The sequence below is a fragment of the Mustelus asterias genome, chromosome 24 (assembly GCF_964213995.1).
Source record: "Mustelus asterias chromosome 24, sMusAst1.hap1.1, whole genome shotgun sequence".
NCBI classification, from domain to species: Eukaryota; Metazoa; Chordata; class Chondrichthyes; order Carcharhiniformes; family Triakidae; genus Mustelus; species Mustelus asterias.
The window spans coordinates 57,936,012-57,954,557 of NC_135824.1; the positions used below are offsets into that span (position 1 = coordinate 57,936,012).

The following is an 18,546-nucleotide window of genomic DNA, read 5'->3' on the forward strand; positions in this document are numbered from 1 at the left end:
CTAGAATGCCCCACAAGAGGAAGCATCCGCTCCACGTCTACTTTATCCATCCCTTTTATCATCTTGTATACCTCAATCTGATCGCCCCTCATTCTTCTAAATTCCAGAGAGAGTATTGGCCTAAACTGTTCAATCTCTCTTCATACGACAAACCTCTCATCTCTGGAATCAATCTAGGGAACCTCCTCTGAACTGCCTCCAATGCCACTACACCTTTCCTCAAATAAGGGGACCAAAACTGTGCACAACACAGAATTGAGCCTGTTCTATTGAAGGACGTTGAGGGGAGAGCTGATCCAATTCGACAAAATGCGAAGAGGAATGGATGATAAATGAGGGAACGAGTGCCAAACTGGATGACCCGAGTTCAAAGGCTTCAAGTAATAACTAATATTAAAAGGAATTCCTTTTCTTTTCACATGATAGAGAGATCACATGAAACACCTCCAAGTGTCAGTTGAGTATTTGGTTTGTAAAATGTACAGGAAGATTTTACAGATAAAAAAACTTCCAGCAGCATTTAGTTTATTTATTAGTGTCACAAGTAGGCTGACATTAACACTGCAATGAAGTTACTGTGAAAATCCCTTAGTTGCCACACTCCAGGGCCTGTTTGGGTACACTGAGGGAGAATTTAGCCAATGCACTCTAACCAGCACGTGTTTCAGGCTGTGGGAGGAAACTGGAGCACCCGGAGGAAACCCCCGCAGACACAGGGAGAACGTACATACTCCGCACAGGCAGTGACCCAAGCCAGGAATCAAACCCGGGTCCCTGGTGCTGTGAGGCAGCTAACCGCCAGGCCGCCCTGTGTCAGTTCCTGAGATAATGGCAATGACTTAATGCTGCAACCATGAGTTCACAATGAGCAGCAAGGTAGTGGGGAGGCAGAGGGAGGGAATCTAGGGAGTTGTTTGCGTTCCTGGGTCAGTGTTCAACCTCCTTCACCTGAGCAACCCAGTCGCAGCCCCCTTCTAACCATTCCCTGAAGAACTACAACAGCCTCACGCAGATCTGCCAATGCAGATGATCTCAACAGGAATGCGGGACAGCAAATTACTGTCAGCTCAGCATATAAAATTTTGCTTTTATTGAAAGTGAGCTCAGGAAGTTAAAGACGACACGGAGGTGACCATGGCCTTGGTAGTGATGGATGTACAGACCGCCCCCAGGATCGTGCATTCAATGTCGGTCCAACTCTCAGGAGTTTTGAAGGTAACAATTATCGTAAGGCAGTCCCCCCCCCTCTATTTCTGGAGGTGGAGGCAGTGCGGAAAGTAGAAGCTTCACTCTGTAAAGTGCTGTTCAGCTTTGCTGAAATCCACTTACTCTGCTGGCAAAGTCTGCTGCCTAATCCGTCCACCAACCTCAAAGCTGCCTTTTCACTGGGAATCGAGCATCGAGTTACTCCGGTAGATAATGTTTGCTGTCATTGTTCGCCGAAACGCTGTTGAAAATCTATCCCTCGGCAGAACGGAATCAATCTGTGGCCAAACAATGCGGAGGCCCAGCTCAGCGCCAATGTGACTGGGGAGGAGCAGGGGGGGTGGTTACCACTGGTACCTCGCTGGCAGTATAAACCCAGATCGTCTTTCACACAGCTTCAGGTCCCGGGATGTTTGGCTCCGAGGAGTTCACGTGATGCCACTGTGGGGTGGTATTGTGTCAGGCACTCTCGGGCGAGTTTCAGGTGACACTCTCCCAGCGGTTTCAGATTATCCCTCGGCTCACAATCGAGACATTATTCCAGAATCCTCTTCACACAGACAAGAGGTTTCCAAGGTCTGTGTGCCCGTCCTGCCTCGGCACCCGTGGGTGCCCGCCCCACAGCCCGAGGCCACCCGTCCCGGCGTGTCAGTCTCTTAAACATTTGTAAACATTAACCAGGGGCAAGAGAGAGAGAGATACACGAGCTGGTGAGGGTCGAATGTGGACCCCACTGGATTTCTCTGCACGCAGCAAGGACAGTGGACATTTTACACAGAAGCTGTTGACAGCATGAGTGAATGATAATGCACATCAAGAGGGCAGGTGGCGCCAAAACCATTTCTGTTTTGCCAGCTGAAGTGAGAGTGGATTCAAGTGTTAAAAGCCGCCCGAATATTAACATCTCTGGATTGGGTCAGCTTGCTAGTGTTTGAAAATAGGGATACTTTAGAGGGTTAGTTTTGTCTCACAAAGTAGCTGGACTGGGACTGGGATTGGTTAAAGTCATTTTAAAAAAAGTTTACTTATTAGTACCACAAGTAGGCTTACATTAACTTGCAATGAAGTTACTGTGAAAATCCCCTAGTCGCCACACTCCGGCGTATGGGGATGAGGAGCATATCAGCCATGATCGAATGGCGGAGCAGACTCGATGGGCCGAATGGCCTCATTCTGCTCCTATATCTTGTGAACTTAAGTCTGTCAGAGTTCACAACTCTTAGGAGTCATAGGACATAATTAGATATATTAATGGTAGTGTTACTTAACTGGATACTACAGTGGTGCACTGAGGGTGAATCTGTAGAATCCTTTATCGCACAGGGCTGCAGAGGCTGGGTCGCAGAGTGTGTTCAAGGCGGAGATAGATTTTTAATCAGTAAGGGAATCAAGCGTTGGGGGATAAAGCAGGAAAGTGTGAGGATCACATCAGACGGCGAAGCAGACTCGATGGGCTGAATGGCCTATTCCTGCTCCAATATCCTATGGTCCAACCTTCAAAAACAAATTGGATAAATACTTGGGAGAAACAAATTGCAGGGATAGGGGGAAGACCGGGGAGTGCGACAGACTGGGATTGCTTGAAAGAGCTAGCACAGACTCAAGTGTGCAGAATGGTCTCCTGCACTGTGCTGTTCCATGACCATGCACTTTTTTCCCCAATGCAATAGTTATGTACTTGAAACTAATTAGCCCCCTGCACACCGCACTACGTGACATAGCGCACAGAGTGTAAAGGCTGGGGAAAGCCCAGCAGGTGGGGCAGCTCACACTGACAGCGCTGCGGAGATTTTCCAGCACTCGCTCTTTACATTTCAGAGTTCTATCTGCAGTATTCTGATTTTATTTGAGTGCGTATCGCAGCTGTTCAGCCAGTGAGCCCTGAAACACAGCAAATCTTCAGCCCTGGCATGAGCAGACTGGCTTTAATAACTTAGCGATTTAAATTGGGATTTTAATCGGATGGAGTTTAAGGGCCACTTCACCGTGGGTGCCCTCCTGCTGCACAGCCTCACTTTACAGAAGCTGCAGTCAGAGGGAAGCTCTGTTTGTAGCTCAATTCTTCAACATTTATCAAAGTTCCACATAATCTTATCTATAGAATCCTACAGTGCAGGAGGAGGCCTTTCAGCCCATCTAGTCTGCACTGCCTCGCCAACACAGCATCTTACTCAGGCCTGATCCCCCGTACCCCAACTTATTTACCCTGCTAATCTCTCTAACCTACACATCCTGAGACACGAAGAGGCAATTTACTTGGATTTGATTTATTATTGTCACATGTATTAACACAGTAAGAAGTCTAACAACACCAGGTTAAAGTCCAACAGGTTTATTTGGACCAAATAAACCTGTTGGACTTTAACCTGGTGTTGTGAGACTTCTTACTGTGTTTACCCCAGTCCAACGCCGGCATCTCCACAACACGTATGAACATACAGCGAAAAGTATTGTTTCTTGCACGCTACACAGACAAAGCATACCGTTCATAGAGAAGGAAACCAGAGAGTGCAGAATGTAGTGTAACAGTCATAGCTAGAGTGTAAAAGAGTTAGAATGAAGTTTTAGAAGCATAGAACCAGAGTAAAAGATAGAATTAGAAGGTATGCTGGGCACAGCTTGCAAGAAGTCGCCTCGTTCTGGCACCATCATGGAAATTACCATGGCTAATCCCCCTAACCTCCACATCCTGAGACACTAATGGACAATTTAGCATGGCCAATCCCCCTAACCTACACATCCGGAGACACCAAGGGGCAATTTGGCATGGCCAATCCGCCTAACCTACACATCTTTGGACTGTGGGAGGAAACCGGAGCACCCGGAGGAAACCCACACAGACACGGGGAGAACATGTAGACTCTGCACAGACAGACAGTGACCCAAGCCAGGAATTGAACCCGGGTCCCTGATGCTGTGAGGCAGCAGTGCTAACCACTGTGCCACCGTGCCCGCAATAGTATTTCCGCTGCTCAGCTAAATAGGTAACTCGATTGGAATTAACCAAATTCACATGTTGCAAAGAAAGCAGAAACGTTGCGGATGCTGGAAGTGGCAGAGAAGCATTTTGATGCGAAATTTTAAAATGGTAATTTTGAAGTTTAAGATCGAGTCGTACCTTCGTAAGCTTTGGCAACACTGACCAGACTCGACCACTCCAGCTCTGACTCGGTGTCCGGTAGGGGCATCAGAACCGGATCGTTACGACGCACAGGGATTCGGTCACGGACATCGGTCAAAGACAACTCTGAGGCAGACATGTTAGCTGAGAAATAGAGACACAAACAGGATTAAATACCAACGTTTGTGGAGGCTTCCCCCCCCACTAGACTGTGGGACGCAACTCATCCCATTAAAATTGTGTTTTTTATCCAAAGGAAAGTGGGGTTATCAGTTTCTGCAGCATTTTTCCCCACTGACATGGCGAGATGCAGCAAAGGGGGAGGAAAATGATAAAAACATGGCTCGAGAACAGAGGTCACGTTCCATCAAGGGATGATAATGGAGGGGGGGGGGGGGGATCAAAAAGCACAGCCTGAAAGATGCAGAGCACTTGGGATTACACACCCCCTCAAGAATTACATCGAACTCATCAATCTGGTTCATTCTCTCGCTCCTCAATTCTCTAAACAAGCAACCCTGTGTGAACACTAGGCAGTGAGGAAACAGTGATGCTATTCACTGGAGGGGTGAAATGCAGTCGTACGTTTCAGATGACAAACTGCATTCCTGATTCCATTAACAACCTCGTGTCGAACTGTAACACTCAGGATAGTGTACAGGCCATGATGAGCCCTCCCACTCGCAGGTGAAAGCAACAATCCTGTCAGACCTTTTACACGGCGAAAGGGACTCGAGGAGAATATGAGAGTCAGAGTCACAGAGGTTTACAGCATGGAAACAGGCCCTTCGGCCCAACTAATCCATGCTGCCCTTTTTTTTAAAACCACTAAGCTAGCCCCAATTGCCCACGTTTGGCCCATATCCCTCTATACCCATCGTACCCATGTAACTGTCTAAATGTTTTTTAAAAGACAAAATTGTACCCGCCTCTACTACTACCTCTGGCAGCTCGTTCCAGACACTCACCACCTTGTGTGAAAATATTGCCCCTCTGGACACTTTTGTATCTCTCCCCTTAAACCTACGCCCTCTAGTTTTAGTCTCTCCCTATCTTAAAGTTTATTTATTTGTCACAAAGTCTTGAAGTTACTGTGAAATTCTCCTAAGTCGCCACACTCCGGCGCCTGTTCAGGCCAATGCACCCTCACCAACACGTCCTTGATACTGTGGGAGGAAATTGGAGCACCCGGAGGAATTTTTGAACAGTAAAGGAATTAAGGGTTACGGTGAGCGGACGGGTAAGTGGAGCTGAGTGCACAAAACGATCAGGCATGATCTTATTGAATGGTGGAGCAGGCTCGAGGGGCCAGATGGTCTACTCCTGCTCCTAGTTCTTACGGTTATGTTCTAAACCCATGCAGACACGGGGAGAACGTGCAGACTCCACACAGACAGACAGTGACCCGAGCCGGGAATCGACCCTGGGTCTCTGGCGCTGTGAGGCAGCAGTGCTAACCCCTGGGCCGCTTGACACAGTAATTAAAATTACCTTTCATTGATATCTCTACATGCTCACAATTATTTCAGACATAGGCACTCAAACAGAACAAGGGTGGAGGTGACCGTTTTAAAATTCAGAGCTGGAAAGATCAGGGAATAAGACGAGTAGGCGTCTCAGCCTATTTGAAGTCCTTACATTTCTTTTCAAGGTTTATTGCTCCTGGGGGCTGGGTTAGTCTGCGGGAGGGCAGTGTCTGCGAAGGATACGCGCTGGTGAAGATCACATCGTTTGGCAAGGCCTGGTCAAGAGCCGCAATCTGGGAGTTGGAGAAACTCGCTTCCCTCCGTCCACTGCAGATACTTTCATCGGACAAAGTCCTTTGCAGCGTCTTCCGTGAGGAGTGCTGGGGAGAAGCAGAGAGACGTCTTCATTAAAAATGAGACAGAGGTGAAGCTTCCACTAAGGTTGTAATGCTTGTGCTTGGCAAATATGCGCGGTACCTCGCCAACCACGGAGGATAATTCTAGATCACCGACTACGGGGAAACCTCCTGGTCTGCACGGCAGCGTAACCAGGATGTTCGCCCTTAAAAAAGTTTATTTATTAGCGTCACAAGTAAGGCTCACATTAACACTGCAATGAAGTTACCGTGAAATTCCCCTAGTCGCCACACTCCAGCGCCTGTTCAGGTCAATGCACCCTAACCAGCGCGTCTTTCGGACTGAAAGGGGAAACCGGAGCACCCGGCGGAAACCCACGCAGACACGGGGAGAACGTGCAGACTCCGCACAGACAGTGACCCCGAGGCCGAAATCGAACCCGGGTCCCTGGCGCTGTGAAGTAGCAGTGCTAACCACTGTTCCACCGTGTTGCCTTTTGTAATTTAAGGATTCAGCACATGTTCTCTGGGATCCTCGAGATCGTTCAGAAGACTGTTATCCTTTACCTTGGGGAGACGATGGCCCAGTGGTATTATCACTCGGCAATTAATCCAGAAACTCAGCTAATGTTCTGGGTTCGAATCCCGCCACGGCAGATGGTGGAATTTGAATTCAATAAAAATTATCTGGAATGTAGAAGCTACTGATGACCATGAAACCATTGTCGATTGTCGAAAAAAACCAATCTAATTCACTTGTGTCATTTGGGGAAGGAAATCTGCCATCCTAACCCGGTCTGGCCAACATGCGACTCCAGAGCCACAGCAATGTGGTAGATTGTCAACTCCCCCTCTGAAATGGCATAGCAACCCAATCAGTTTCAAGATTCACTAATGTCCTTTAGGGAAGGAAATCTGCCATCCTTACCTGGTCTGGCCTACACAGCAATGTGGTTGACTCTCAGTTGCTCTCAGGCAACTAGGCTTGGGCAATGAATGCTGGCCAATCAGCGACTCCCATGTCCCACAAATGAATTTTAAAAAGTATCGCACACATTTCCCATCAACTCACAACTTAGGGCTGTATCCACTTTGGAAGGAGTAATTTGACAAGGAAGTACACTGTGAAAGGTGTGACACTGGGAAGTTCCGAAGAACAAAGGGGACCTTGGCGTGTTTGTCCATAGATCTCTGAAGGTGGAAAAGGAGGTTAATAGGATGGTGAAAAAGGCACATGGCACACTCGCCTTTATCAATGGGGGTATAGATTACAAAAGCAGAGGTCATGATGGAGTTGTACAGAACTTTGGTGAGGCCACAGCTAGAGTGGTGTGTGCAGTTCTGGTCGCCACATTATAGGAAGGACGTGAATGCACTGGAAGGGGTGCAGAGGAGATTCACCAGGCTGTTGCCTGGGATGGAACATTTAAGTTATAGGGGGAGCTTGGATAGGCTTGGGTTGTTTTCTCTGGAGCAGAGAAGACTGAGGGGTGACCCAATTGAGATGTTCAAGATTATAGAGGGGCATGGACAGGGTAGCTAGGGAGCACCTGTTCCCCTTCATTGAAGATTCAGTTAAGAGTTAAAAGTGGGGGGTGGGAGGTTTAGGGGGGGATTTGAGGAAGAACGTTTTTACCCAGAGGGTGGTGAGGGTCTGGAATGCGCTGCCGGGGACGGTGGTGGAGCCGGGGTGCCTCACATCCTTTAAAAAGTACCTGGGTGAGTACTTGGCACATCATAACATTCAAGGCTATGGGCCAAGTGCTGGCAAGTGGGATTAGGTGGGCAGGTCGGGGCATTTCATGCATCAATGCAGACTCGATGGGCCGAAGGGCCTCTTCTGCACTGTAGTATTCTGTGATTCTGTATCCTCTGGACGTTAGACTGTTAAGCGGCGATTTGACTTAAGTTGCAAGAAATTAAGGCTAGAGAGAGAGAAAGAAAGAAACTATTTCAGCCGGTTGGAAGACCAGGACAAAGCTCCATTGGCTAAATGTTATAGCCAGACATGAAGTTAGGATAAACCTCTCCACACAAAAAAAAAAGAGTGGGAGAAATCTGGAAATCCCTTCCACAATCAGCTGATGCTCGATCAACTGTTAACTTTAAATTGGAGATCAGTAGATTTTTGTAAACCAAAGGTATGAAGGGATATGGGACAAAGGCAGGTTAATGTGGAGTTAGGTCACAGATCAGCCATTATCTCACTGAATGACAGCCTGAGGAGTTGCTCGTAAATGTTCAAATGGTGTCAATTTAGTCAGGAGTGTGGACTGTGATGACAGCCTCTGGTCTTGCTTTCATATGTTCATCATCATACAATCCCTACAGTGCAGAAGGAGGCCATTCGGCCCATCAAGTCTGCACCGACCACAATCCCACCCAGGCCCTATCCCTATAACCCCACATATCTACCCTGCTAACCCCCCGACACTAAGGGGCAACTTCGCATGGCCAATGCACATAACCCGCACATCTTTGGACTGTGGGAGGAAACCGGAGCACCCGGAGGAAACCCACCCAGACACGGGGTGGAGAACGTACAAACTCCACAGTGACCCGAAACCGGGAATCGAACCCGGGTCCCTGGCGTTGTGAGGCAGCTGTGCCAACCACTGTGCCACCCCAATTGTTGTACACCAATCCACTGCACAGTTGGGAAGGGAGCTGAAGCATGAACCCACATCCCATCATTTCATGTCACAACATTGTTGGAAAGTGTCAAGCTGATTTGCTTTCCAACTGCTTCGCTCTTTTTAGAACAGACAGACCCATAAATTCCCAGCTTACATTACTGCCCCTCGCCGATGACAGGAAAACACTAATTTCAGCATTACCCCCAGGGACCCTGCTACTCGAGGTAGAACTTACAAGCATTTCTCGATCTTGCTCTGGCAAAGGGCTGTCCAGCAAGATGAGCTTCTTCAAGTCTTCTTCCAGGGTAGACTTGTGGGATCTGCGTGGTGATCGGAGGTCTCGGAGTGACGCTCGCAATCTGGGCTGCCCAAAGACATTCGTAGAGGCAACGCTGGAATTTCTGGGAGCGAAAAGCAGAATGCAGATTTTAAAGGAACAATGAATAACATCCTTGTGATTGGGATATTGCAATTGCCCCATCATACACGTCATCTTTCATTACTCGCAAAGAATGGATCAAAAATGCAGGGAAACAGGGAACATCGCTTTCTCTCTTGCTAAGAAGCACTTTTCCAAAGTGGGATTCTCGGGAGGTCTGCAAGGTTGAGAGACTTTGTCTGTATTGACAAATCATTGTGCTGTGTACCTTTGGGGGACTTGCATTGTCTTTTGGAAACTGGCTCCCCGGGACTATGCCAATGCTCCATGAGGGATGAGGGGAGAGCTTAACTGCTTTTATTACCCCACCGCACATCCAAAAACTCAGGCCTCATCCCAGGACAAACGAGAGAACATGGAAGCATGGAACCAGGGGGAAAAGGCCATTCAGCTATCAAACCCACTTCCGCTCCAGACCATCTACAACCTGTCCCATCATGGACTCAACATTCTCTTAGAGCATCTGAAAAATTTCTACTCAACCTACAAATGCTAGTCGAGTGAAGAAGGACGTGTATTCAGCTTTACTTTTCAATCCCAGGTTAGTTGTTTGCGATACATGTTTTTTTAAAAAATGGCTTTCCAATCTCACAGGATCCATCATGTTCCATAATCATTTTTCCCTTTACTTATTCTCCAAACCTTCAATCCCAAAGACCAATCCTAGCCAGCCTCGAGGAGAAGGAGCTACATTTAGAACCAGCGAGCTTCTCAAATCTAGGTGCCTCAATGTGCTCCGCTATCCTTTGTTGACCTTGGAACAAAGAATGTTTTGCTGCAATTGTATAGGGCGTTGGTGAGGCCACACCTGGAGTATTGTGTGTAGTTTTAGAGTCCTTATCTGAGGAAGGATATCTTTGCTACAGAAGGACTACAGTCAAGGTTTACCAGGCTGATTCCTGGGATGGCAGGTCTGTCACATGAGGAGAGACTAAGTCGGTTAGGATTATATTCACTGGAGTTCAGAAGAGTGAGAGGGGATCTCATAGAAACTTATAAAATTCTAACAGGGTTAGACAGGGTAGATTCAGAAAGAATGTTCCCGATGGTGGGGGGAGTCCAGAACTAGGGGTCATAGTTTGAGGATAAGGGGTAAACCTTTTAGGACTGAGGCGAGGAGAAATTTCTTCACCCAGAGGGTGGTGAATGTGTGGGAATTCACTCCCACAGAAAGTAGTTGAGGCCAAAATGTTGAGATATTTCAGGAAGAAATTAGATATAGCTCTAGGGGCTAAAGGGATCAAGAGATAAAGGGGGGGTTGGAAATCAGGATATTGAATTTGATGATCAGCCATGATCAGAATGAATGGCGGAGCAGGCTCGAAGGGCCGAATGGCCTCCTCCTGCTTCTAGTTTCTATGTTTTTATCTTTTCATTCCGTACAAATCCTTTTTGGATGACAGCGAGCTTTGTGGATGAGAGTTTCCGCTACGTCACCCAGAGGGGATCAGGGGCTCCCCCAGGTGGGGTTTGGGCAAAGCTCCGCTCTCCAACTTGGTGACTGTCACTGTTTGTTGGAGCTTGCTGTGCACAGTGAGCTGACGGCCCCCCTCCCACTGCAGATGGCCAGCGAGGGCGTGACCCAGATAAATAAATAATTATTCAAATACGCAAGGTCGGTTTGGAGGCAGATTCTTCCGGCTCCTGCAACCCTCGGGCACAGCGGGAACCCAGATGGAATTACTACCGGTGCCCACAACAAAGACAAGTTGTGCTGGCCTTGCCAGGGGGCTCGGAGGCACATGAAGCTCCTGTGTGGTTGGGGACATGGCTGGGCAATGTGCTGGCATCGTCTCCTGGCTCTGGCAAATGGCTGGGTCTGAGGTGATCCCATAGCAGGGTTTCAATGGGGGCGAGGGGAATGGGGACAATGCTGGCAAGGATGGATGGGGGTGGGGTGCCAGGTCACCCTCAGGCCTGTGTTGTTAGGGATGGGTTGCCCCTCCAGGGTCAAGTGTTGGGGTGCTCCCCATGTGGGTTTTTTCCAAGTGCTCTGGTTTCCTCCCACACCCCACAGATGTGTAGGTTAGTTGGATTGGCCATGCTAAATTGCCCCATAGTGTCCAAAGATGTGCAGGTTAGTTGGATCGGCCATGCTAAATTGCCCCTTAGTGTCCAAAGATATGCAGGTTAGTTGGATCGGCCATGCTAAATTGGCCCTTAGCGTCCAAAGATGTGCAGGTTTGGTGGATTGGCCATGCTAAATTAGAGTCAGGGGGATTAGCAGGGTAAATACGTGGGGTTACGGGGATAGGGTCTGAGCAGGATTGTCGTCGGTGCAAACTCAATGGGCTCCTTGTGCATTGTAGGGATTCTATGAAATTCTATGAATGCCTGCAGGGGGCTGTGATGTCCATGGGGTTGGGGGGAGGGGGATGTGGGACCTTCAAGTCATATCTGAGATCAGGGCCCACTGCTCTTGCTGGCATCGTTTAAGTTCCCACTCTAAAAGGATTCCAAGAGTGTGAGAATTGTGAACCAACCTTCCCAGCGGGAATCTCACCAGTGGGGACGACACTTAGAAATTGTTTGGGAGAATTCCGCCCAGTATCTGTAATTTTTCCTGTACATGATCAATGTAAACTATATATTTGGTGTGAATTATTGCTGTTTAATTAAATGGATTAATGGGTAATTTGGCAGTCTGGTTTACAAGCGAGTCACAGATCTCAAGTTTTTTGAGCTCTTTGCTGATGGCATTAAAGTTGCTGCAAGCAGCCACACTGGGGAAGGGAAAGGATCAGTGGTAAATGTTCCTTCATTCCAATTCAATATCCTGCTATTTGTGCTCGGAATGGTGAGAGTGGATACTTGGGAAGCGTAGGATCAAACAAGGCCATAACGCGCACCCCCCACCAACCCCCTCTGGCACCTCCGAATGGTTCAAATCCAACCTCTCGTTCACCTGTCCTAATTTCAAAATTGGCGAAGGATTTTGGGACGTTTTACTAAGTTCAAAAGATGCTTACATAAACGCAAGCTGCTGCTAGGCAACAAAGGAAGTCAAAGCATCCGCACAGACGTCAGAAGGGACAAGTTCCTTCATGATAGAAGCAATTGATGGGAAATAAAAGGGTGCGCGTCGCGTGAAGCTTTTCAAAAAATCGGGAAGTGAGCAAGCCTTTTGATCATTCCAGCAAACGTCTAATACGCTTTTGCAGGGACAAAGGCTTTTGCCCCAGCAGTACGCCAACGTGACAAATGAGGATCTGAATGAACACGACTGGCAGTTCTCCCCGTCGCCCGTCTCCAGGCAAAAATATTTTCAACCCCTCAGATCTCAAGTGCCAGCACAAGTTGGTTTTGATTTCTCCCGCTAACCCATTCTAGTCTCGGAAGGGAAACCGCGAGCAGATTGGGAATGTACATGCTGTTGATTTTCAGCCTCCATCTTGCCACACATTGGCAATTAGACTCTGCTCCTTGTCGAGACAACAACGTACAGCAGGGCGCCATTGACGGTGTCCATTCACTGAGGTATCTTCATTAGCCCTTCATCCCTGCTGTGTGGCAAACATCAGAACCTTTCCCCAGTGTTACTCTTAAAATATAATTGGGAACATTTTCACTTTAAGCCTCGAGACAAATTTATTTTTTTTAAAAAAAGGTCACGAAGAATGTTTTAATGTTAACCTTTTCAAAATGTTGATCTTTACTCGAATAGTTTTCTTTTAAAAATGGAAGATTGAAGCCACTGGCTCCAGCAGCTATCAGAAATTCTATACTTTGGCATCATTTAGTGCCTCAATTTGAACTAGATGGTTTTGCAACCTCAGTATCCTGTCCGACTCTGGGTCTTGCTTTCCACCTCATATTCTCTCCATCATAAAGACCATCTTACTTCCACCTCCACTCCCACCAACGCCTCTACTTTCTCAGAAGACAAAGGAAATTTGGCATGTCAACTGCAACTCTCACCAACTTTTACAGATGCACCATAGAAAGCATTCTTTCTGGTTGTATCACAGCTTGGTATGGGCTCCTGCTCTGCCCAAGACCGCAAGGAACTACAAAGGGTTGTGAACGTAGCCCAATCCATCACGCAAACCAGCCTCCCATCCATTGACTCTGTCTACACTTCCCGCTGCCTTGGCAAAGCAGCCAGCATAATTAAGGACCCCACGCACCCCGGACATTCTCTCTTCCACCTTCTTCCATCGGGAAAAAGATACAAAAGTCTGAGGTCGCGTACCAACCGACTCAAGAACAGCTTCTTCCCTGCTGCCATCAGACTTTTGAATGGACCTTCACTCATCAGTTGGCCTCAGTATCATAATTTCCACCAGGAGATGGAGAGATTCCACCTTGGTGCCATGTGGCGGAGAAGGGCTTTCACATGACAGGCAGATTGGGAATGCAGCTGTTGGTAATTTACTTGGGAATGTCGAACCTTCCATGTTCTTTAATACTGAGGACGCCCCCCCGGCCCCCGCCAGCCAACCTACCATCCATTGACTCTGTCTACACTTCCCGCTGCCTCGGCAAAGCAGCCAGCATAATTAAGGACCTCACGCACCCCGGACATTCTCTCTTCCACCTTCTTCCATCGGGAAAAAGATACAAAAGTCTGAGGTCACGTACCGACCGACTCAAGAACAGCTTCTTCCCTGCTGCTGTCAGACTTTTGAATGGACCTACCTCGCATTAAGTTGATCTTTCTCTACACCCTAGCTATGACTGTAACACTACATTCTGCACCCTCTCCTTTCCTTCTCTATGAACGGTATGCTTTGTCTGTATAGCGTGCAAGAAACAATATTTTTCACTGTATATTAATACGTGACAATAAATCAAATCAAATCCTACCTTCATTCATCTGCTACCGAAATCCTCATCCACACATCTGTCACTTCCAAACAAGGTTTTTCAAAATACTTCACTGGCCCATCATCTTTCTTCCACCCTTCATAAAGTACAGCTCACCCAGAACTCTGCCCCGTGTGTCCTGTCCCTCACCACTTCTGAATCACCCTTCACCGCTGCCCCACATTGGCACGCGCACACACACCCGCCATTCCAACCTCTCCAGTTTAAAGTTCTCATTCGGGTCTTCAAATCCCTTCACGGCCTCGCCGGCTCCTGACTCTATTACCTCACCCGGCCCGAAAACACCCTCCAAAACCGCCACCATGCTCATTCTCCAAATTAAGCCTCACTGGCAGCCCTTTGCCCCGCCCCCTTGCACATCAGCTCTATAGGCTGCCTCGATGATAATACCTCTTCATATCTTCTTCATTCAGCATCTATTTTTGTTTAATTATACAAAGCACTTGAGATGTTTCCCGTCACTGAAGTCAATGTGAAGATGTCATTGCTGACTATAAGCACCAATGAATGATGTCAGACAGCAAAACTAACAGAGGAGTGTTGGGTTATTGGAGTTTGTGTCACAATGGCTTATTGGATAGCACTCTTGCTTCTGGGTCAGGAGATCACTGGTTCAAAGGGACACAACTTTCAAAAGCAACTCTCTCTTAAATACTGCACTACCTTTTCACAGAATCTCTACAGTGCAGAAGGAGGCCATTTGGCCCATTGAGCCTGCACCGACCACAATCCCACCCAGCCCCTAACCCCGGAACCCCATGTATTTACCCTGTTAGTCCCCTTGACACTAAGGGGCGATTTAGCATGGCCAATCCACCTGACCTGTATGTCTTTGGACTGTAGGAGGAAACCGGAGCACGCGGAGGAAACCCACGCAGACACGGGGAGAACGTGTAGACTCCACACAGACAGTGACCCAAGCCAGGAATCGAACCCGGGTCCCTGGCTCTGTGAGGCAGCAGTGCTAACCACTGTGGTTGAGATATTGAACGGTCTATTGACTTAGATTTGTGTAAAAAATGGGTCAGTACCCTTTAATACACTTTGAGATATCCTGGGAAGAGGGTTCAATTGTATACATGGGGGAAAAAAATCTGAGTTCTTGGTCTTGTGGAAGATGATGATGATGGAAGGAGAAATGAACTGGAGGCAGCTCCGGATTCCTGCCCCTCGAGTCTCTCTGAGTCTCCCGTTCTATTCAGCTCACGTGTTGAGCATTCCCTTTCCCCAGTATACAATACTTGGGTGTTAAATTTCACCTGCCATTTTGAATAATCCAAATCATCCTGAGAAAATACTGTCTGCACACACAAGCAGCTTACAAATTGTTGCTGCATTTATATAGATCAGGAAGAGGGGACCCAGGAGTGAAAACGGCAGTAAATATCCATCATTGTACTTGAAAGTGGAACTTGCCAGTGGTTTATACATCAAGTCGATTACATTCAGCCAAATGAGTGTGTTCATGGATGGCAATTACAGTTTACATTTCTTGCCTCTCACTGGGCCCCCGCCTGTAACAGAGACCCTTATTTTGATGCCACACCAGTGGGTGTCTCTCACTAGTTTATGTCTAATGCATTCATCTAATTATGACTACTCAACTTTACCCTGCCCCAAGTTAGAGACTGCACCAATGTGAATGGGCTGAGCACAAGCCAAGGCCACAAACCCCAAACACTCCCACTGACCACTAACGAACTGCTGCATTAGTGTAATCGTCTATTAGTCTGCCCACTGCATTAGAACTACCAGAATTCAGACTCTTAACAGGGTGACGCACAGACACACCTGGCTACATGGTGGGCGGCACAATGGCATTGTGGTTAGCACTGCTGCCTCACAGCGCCAAGGACCTGGGCTCAATTCCCGGCTTGAGACACTGTCTGTGTGGAGCTTGCACATTCTCCCAGTGTCTGCGTGGGTTTCCTCCGGGTGCTCCAGTTTCCTTCCACGGGCCGAAAGATGTGGGAGTTAGATGGATTGGCCAGGCTAAATTGCCATTTAGTGTCAGGGAGACGAGCTGTGGGGTTATGGGGATGGGGGCTGGGTGGGATTGTGGTCGGTGCAGACTTGATGGGCCGAATGGCCTCCTCCTGCACAGTCTCCAAGTTTGGGAAAAGGGTGAGAGAAGGTGAGAGAGAGCAAAGTAGATAGGCAGGGGAAAAAGTTTCTGGTCCTCACTGAGCGACCTGGTTTGAAAATGTACTCGAACACGGATGTTGTTTGGTGAAGATATGATGGAGTTTGATTGCGATGCTCTTTACAGAGTACCCAGCAACGATTATTATCCATGCTTCTTAGCTGAAGAACAGGCAATGAGATAAGGGGGGTGGACACCTGTGGAACGGGGGGGGGGGAAGAGTCCCTGACACTAAATGGCAATTTAGCCTGGCCAATCCATCTAACTCCCACATCTTTCGGACCGTGGAAGGAAACTGGAGCACCCGGAGGAAACCCACGCAGACACTGGGAGAATGTGCAAGCTCCACACAGACAGTGTCTCAAGCCGGGAATTGAGCCCAGGTCCTTGGCGCTGTGAGGCAGCAGTGCTAACCACAATGCCACTGTGCCGCCCACCATGTAGCCAGGTGTGTCTGTGCGCCCTGCACAATCCCCCTTTATTTCCCCGATATCATCTTTCCTAACACTTGCACCGCTCTTGAATGCTCCAGTCAAGCAATCACACCCCGGATTCTGCCATCACTGCTCTCGAGCAGACCATTGGGAGGTACAGAGTTGTGCTAAGAGTGAGTCACTCGCCAAACTTTCCTTCTAACCCTTGTGGGGCCCTTCCCTAATGTTGCTCCTTGAATGGGGAAACCATAGATGCAATCCAGTGGCCTCCCATTCTTGGCCACAGAGCACCAACACCCTGTATTGAATTCTTTCATAATTTATAGTGAACCACACACACAAAAAAAAAACAGAATCACTGGCAACATTACTCAGTGAAAGACAGTAAAAGGCTGGATTTTCACCACCATAGGTCAGAAGCTTCAGTTGGGGAATTTCCTGACTTGACTGACCCACCTCAGTTTAAAGGGCCTTGTTAAACCCAATTTCTGCTCTGGGGGCAGGAGGCTTACATTAACACTGCAATGAAGTTACTGTGAAATTCCCCTAGTCGTCACATTCCGGCACCTGTTTGGGTCAATGCACCTAACATTGGGAGGAAATCGGAGCACCTGGAGGAAACCCACGCAGACACGGGGAGAACATGCAAACTCCGCACAGACGGTGAGCCAAACCGGGAATCGAACCCGGGTCCCCTGGCACTGTGAAGCAGCAGTGCTAACCACTGTGCCACCGTGATCATAAATGGGGGCAGGACTTGTGTATCTTTAAAAAGGTCCATGGTGTCAACTCAACCCCAAGAATCCAGCTTTGATATCACTCCAGTGGATTGGAGAGCTGGAGTTGTGTGGCTGGCCACTGCACATTGGGAAAGTGGACAGGTATATGATGTGGGTATATTTGCTGCAAAATTAATGGTTACTACTCTTCAGACTTTGCCGTGATGATCAGATAACAGGAACAATTCAATCCCTAGCTTTATCTCAGACTAATATATTTTTATGTATCAGATAAGTCCTTTTGGGGTCAACTGGGTTTAATTTATTTAAAATCAAATCAATAACTTGAGATTGACAGAAGGGTTCCATTTTATGACCTAAAGCCTGGACTTTAATTCAGTAGCCAACTAGGTAATACTGGAGAACGTGCTGATTGGTGGTTGCATATTCATATTAAGAGTTGCTATGATGCTGACTATTTCAACATTAAGACTCAAACAGAACAGAACAGTGGCACAGGGGTTAGCACTGCTGCCTCACAGCTCCAGGGACCCGGGTTCAACTCTGGCCTTGGGTGACTGTGCGTGAAGAGACTGCAAGTTCTCCCTGTGTCTGCATGGGTTTCCTCCGGGTGCTCCGGTTTCCTCCCGCAGTCCAAAGATTAGGTGGATTGGTCATGCTGCCCCTTAGTGAGTAATGATGTGTAGGTTAGGGAGATTAATGGGGCAAATCGTAAAATCCCTACAGTGCAGAAGGAGGCCATTCGGCCCACCGAGCCTGCACCGACAACAATCCCACCGAGGCCCTACCCCTGTAACCTCATATTTACCCTGCTAGTCCACCTGACACGAATGGACAATTTATCATGGCCAATGCACCTAACTCGCACATCTTTGGGGTGTGGGAGGAAACCGGAGCAGCCGGAGGAAACCCACACAGACATGGGGAGAACGTGCAGACTCCACACAGACAGTGACCCAAGCCGGGAATCAAACCTGGGTCCCTGGCGCTGAGGCAGCAGTGCTAACCACTGTGCCACCATGCCGCCCCATACATGGGATTATGGGGATAGGACAGGGGAGGGGGTCTGGGTAAAACACTCTGCCAGAGTGTTCACTGGCAGAGATTCTATGGATTCTATGAAAAGAATGAGGTACATTACGATTTGGTCAATAATAAAACAGTGAACGGCTAGCCTA

The 18,546-nt window shown here is 48.1% G+C and overlaps 1 protein-coding gene across 3 annotated transcripts in view; it reads right to left on the reverse strand.

Moving 5' to 3' along the window:
• The window catches only part of sipa1l3 (signal-induced proliferation-associated 1 like 3), a 254,121-nt gene that overhangs the window by 16,290 nt on the left and 219,285 nt on the right, over nucleotides 1-18,546 (reverse strand). For all 3 annotated transcript variants that reach the window (XM_078241797.1, XM_078241799.1, XM_078241798.1), the window contains exons 17-19: nucleotides 9,021-9,186; nucleotides 5,966-6,173; nucleotides 4,325-4,471 (exon numbers count right to left, since the gene is read on the reverse strand). In XM_078241797.1, coding sequence (XP_078097923.1) covers nucleotides 4,325-4,471; nucleotides 5,966-6,173; nucleotides 9,021-9,186 — 521 coding nt within the window. The remainder of the gene's footprint in view (nucleotides 1-4,324; nucleotides 4,472-5,965; nucleotides 6,174-9,020; nucleotides 9,187-18,546) is intronic.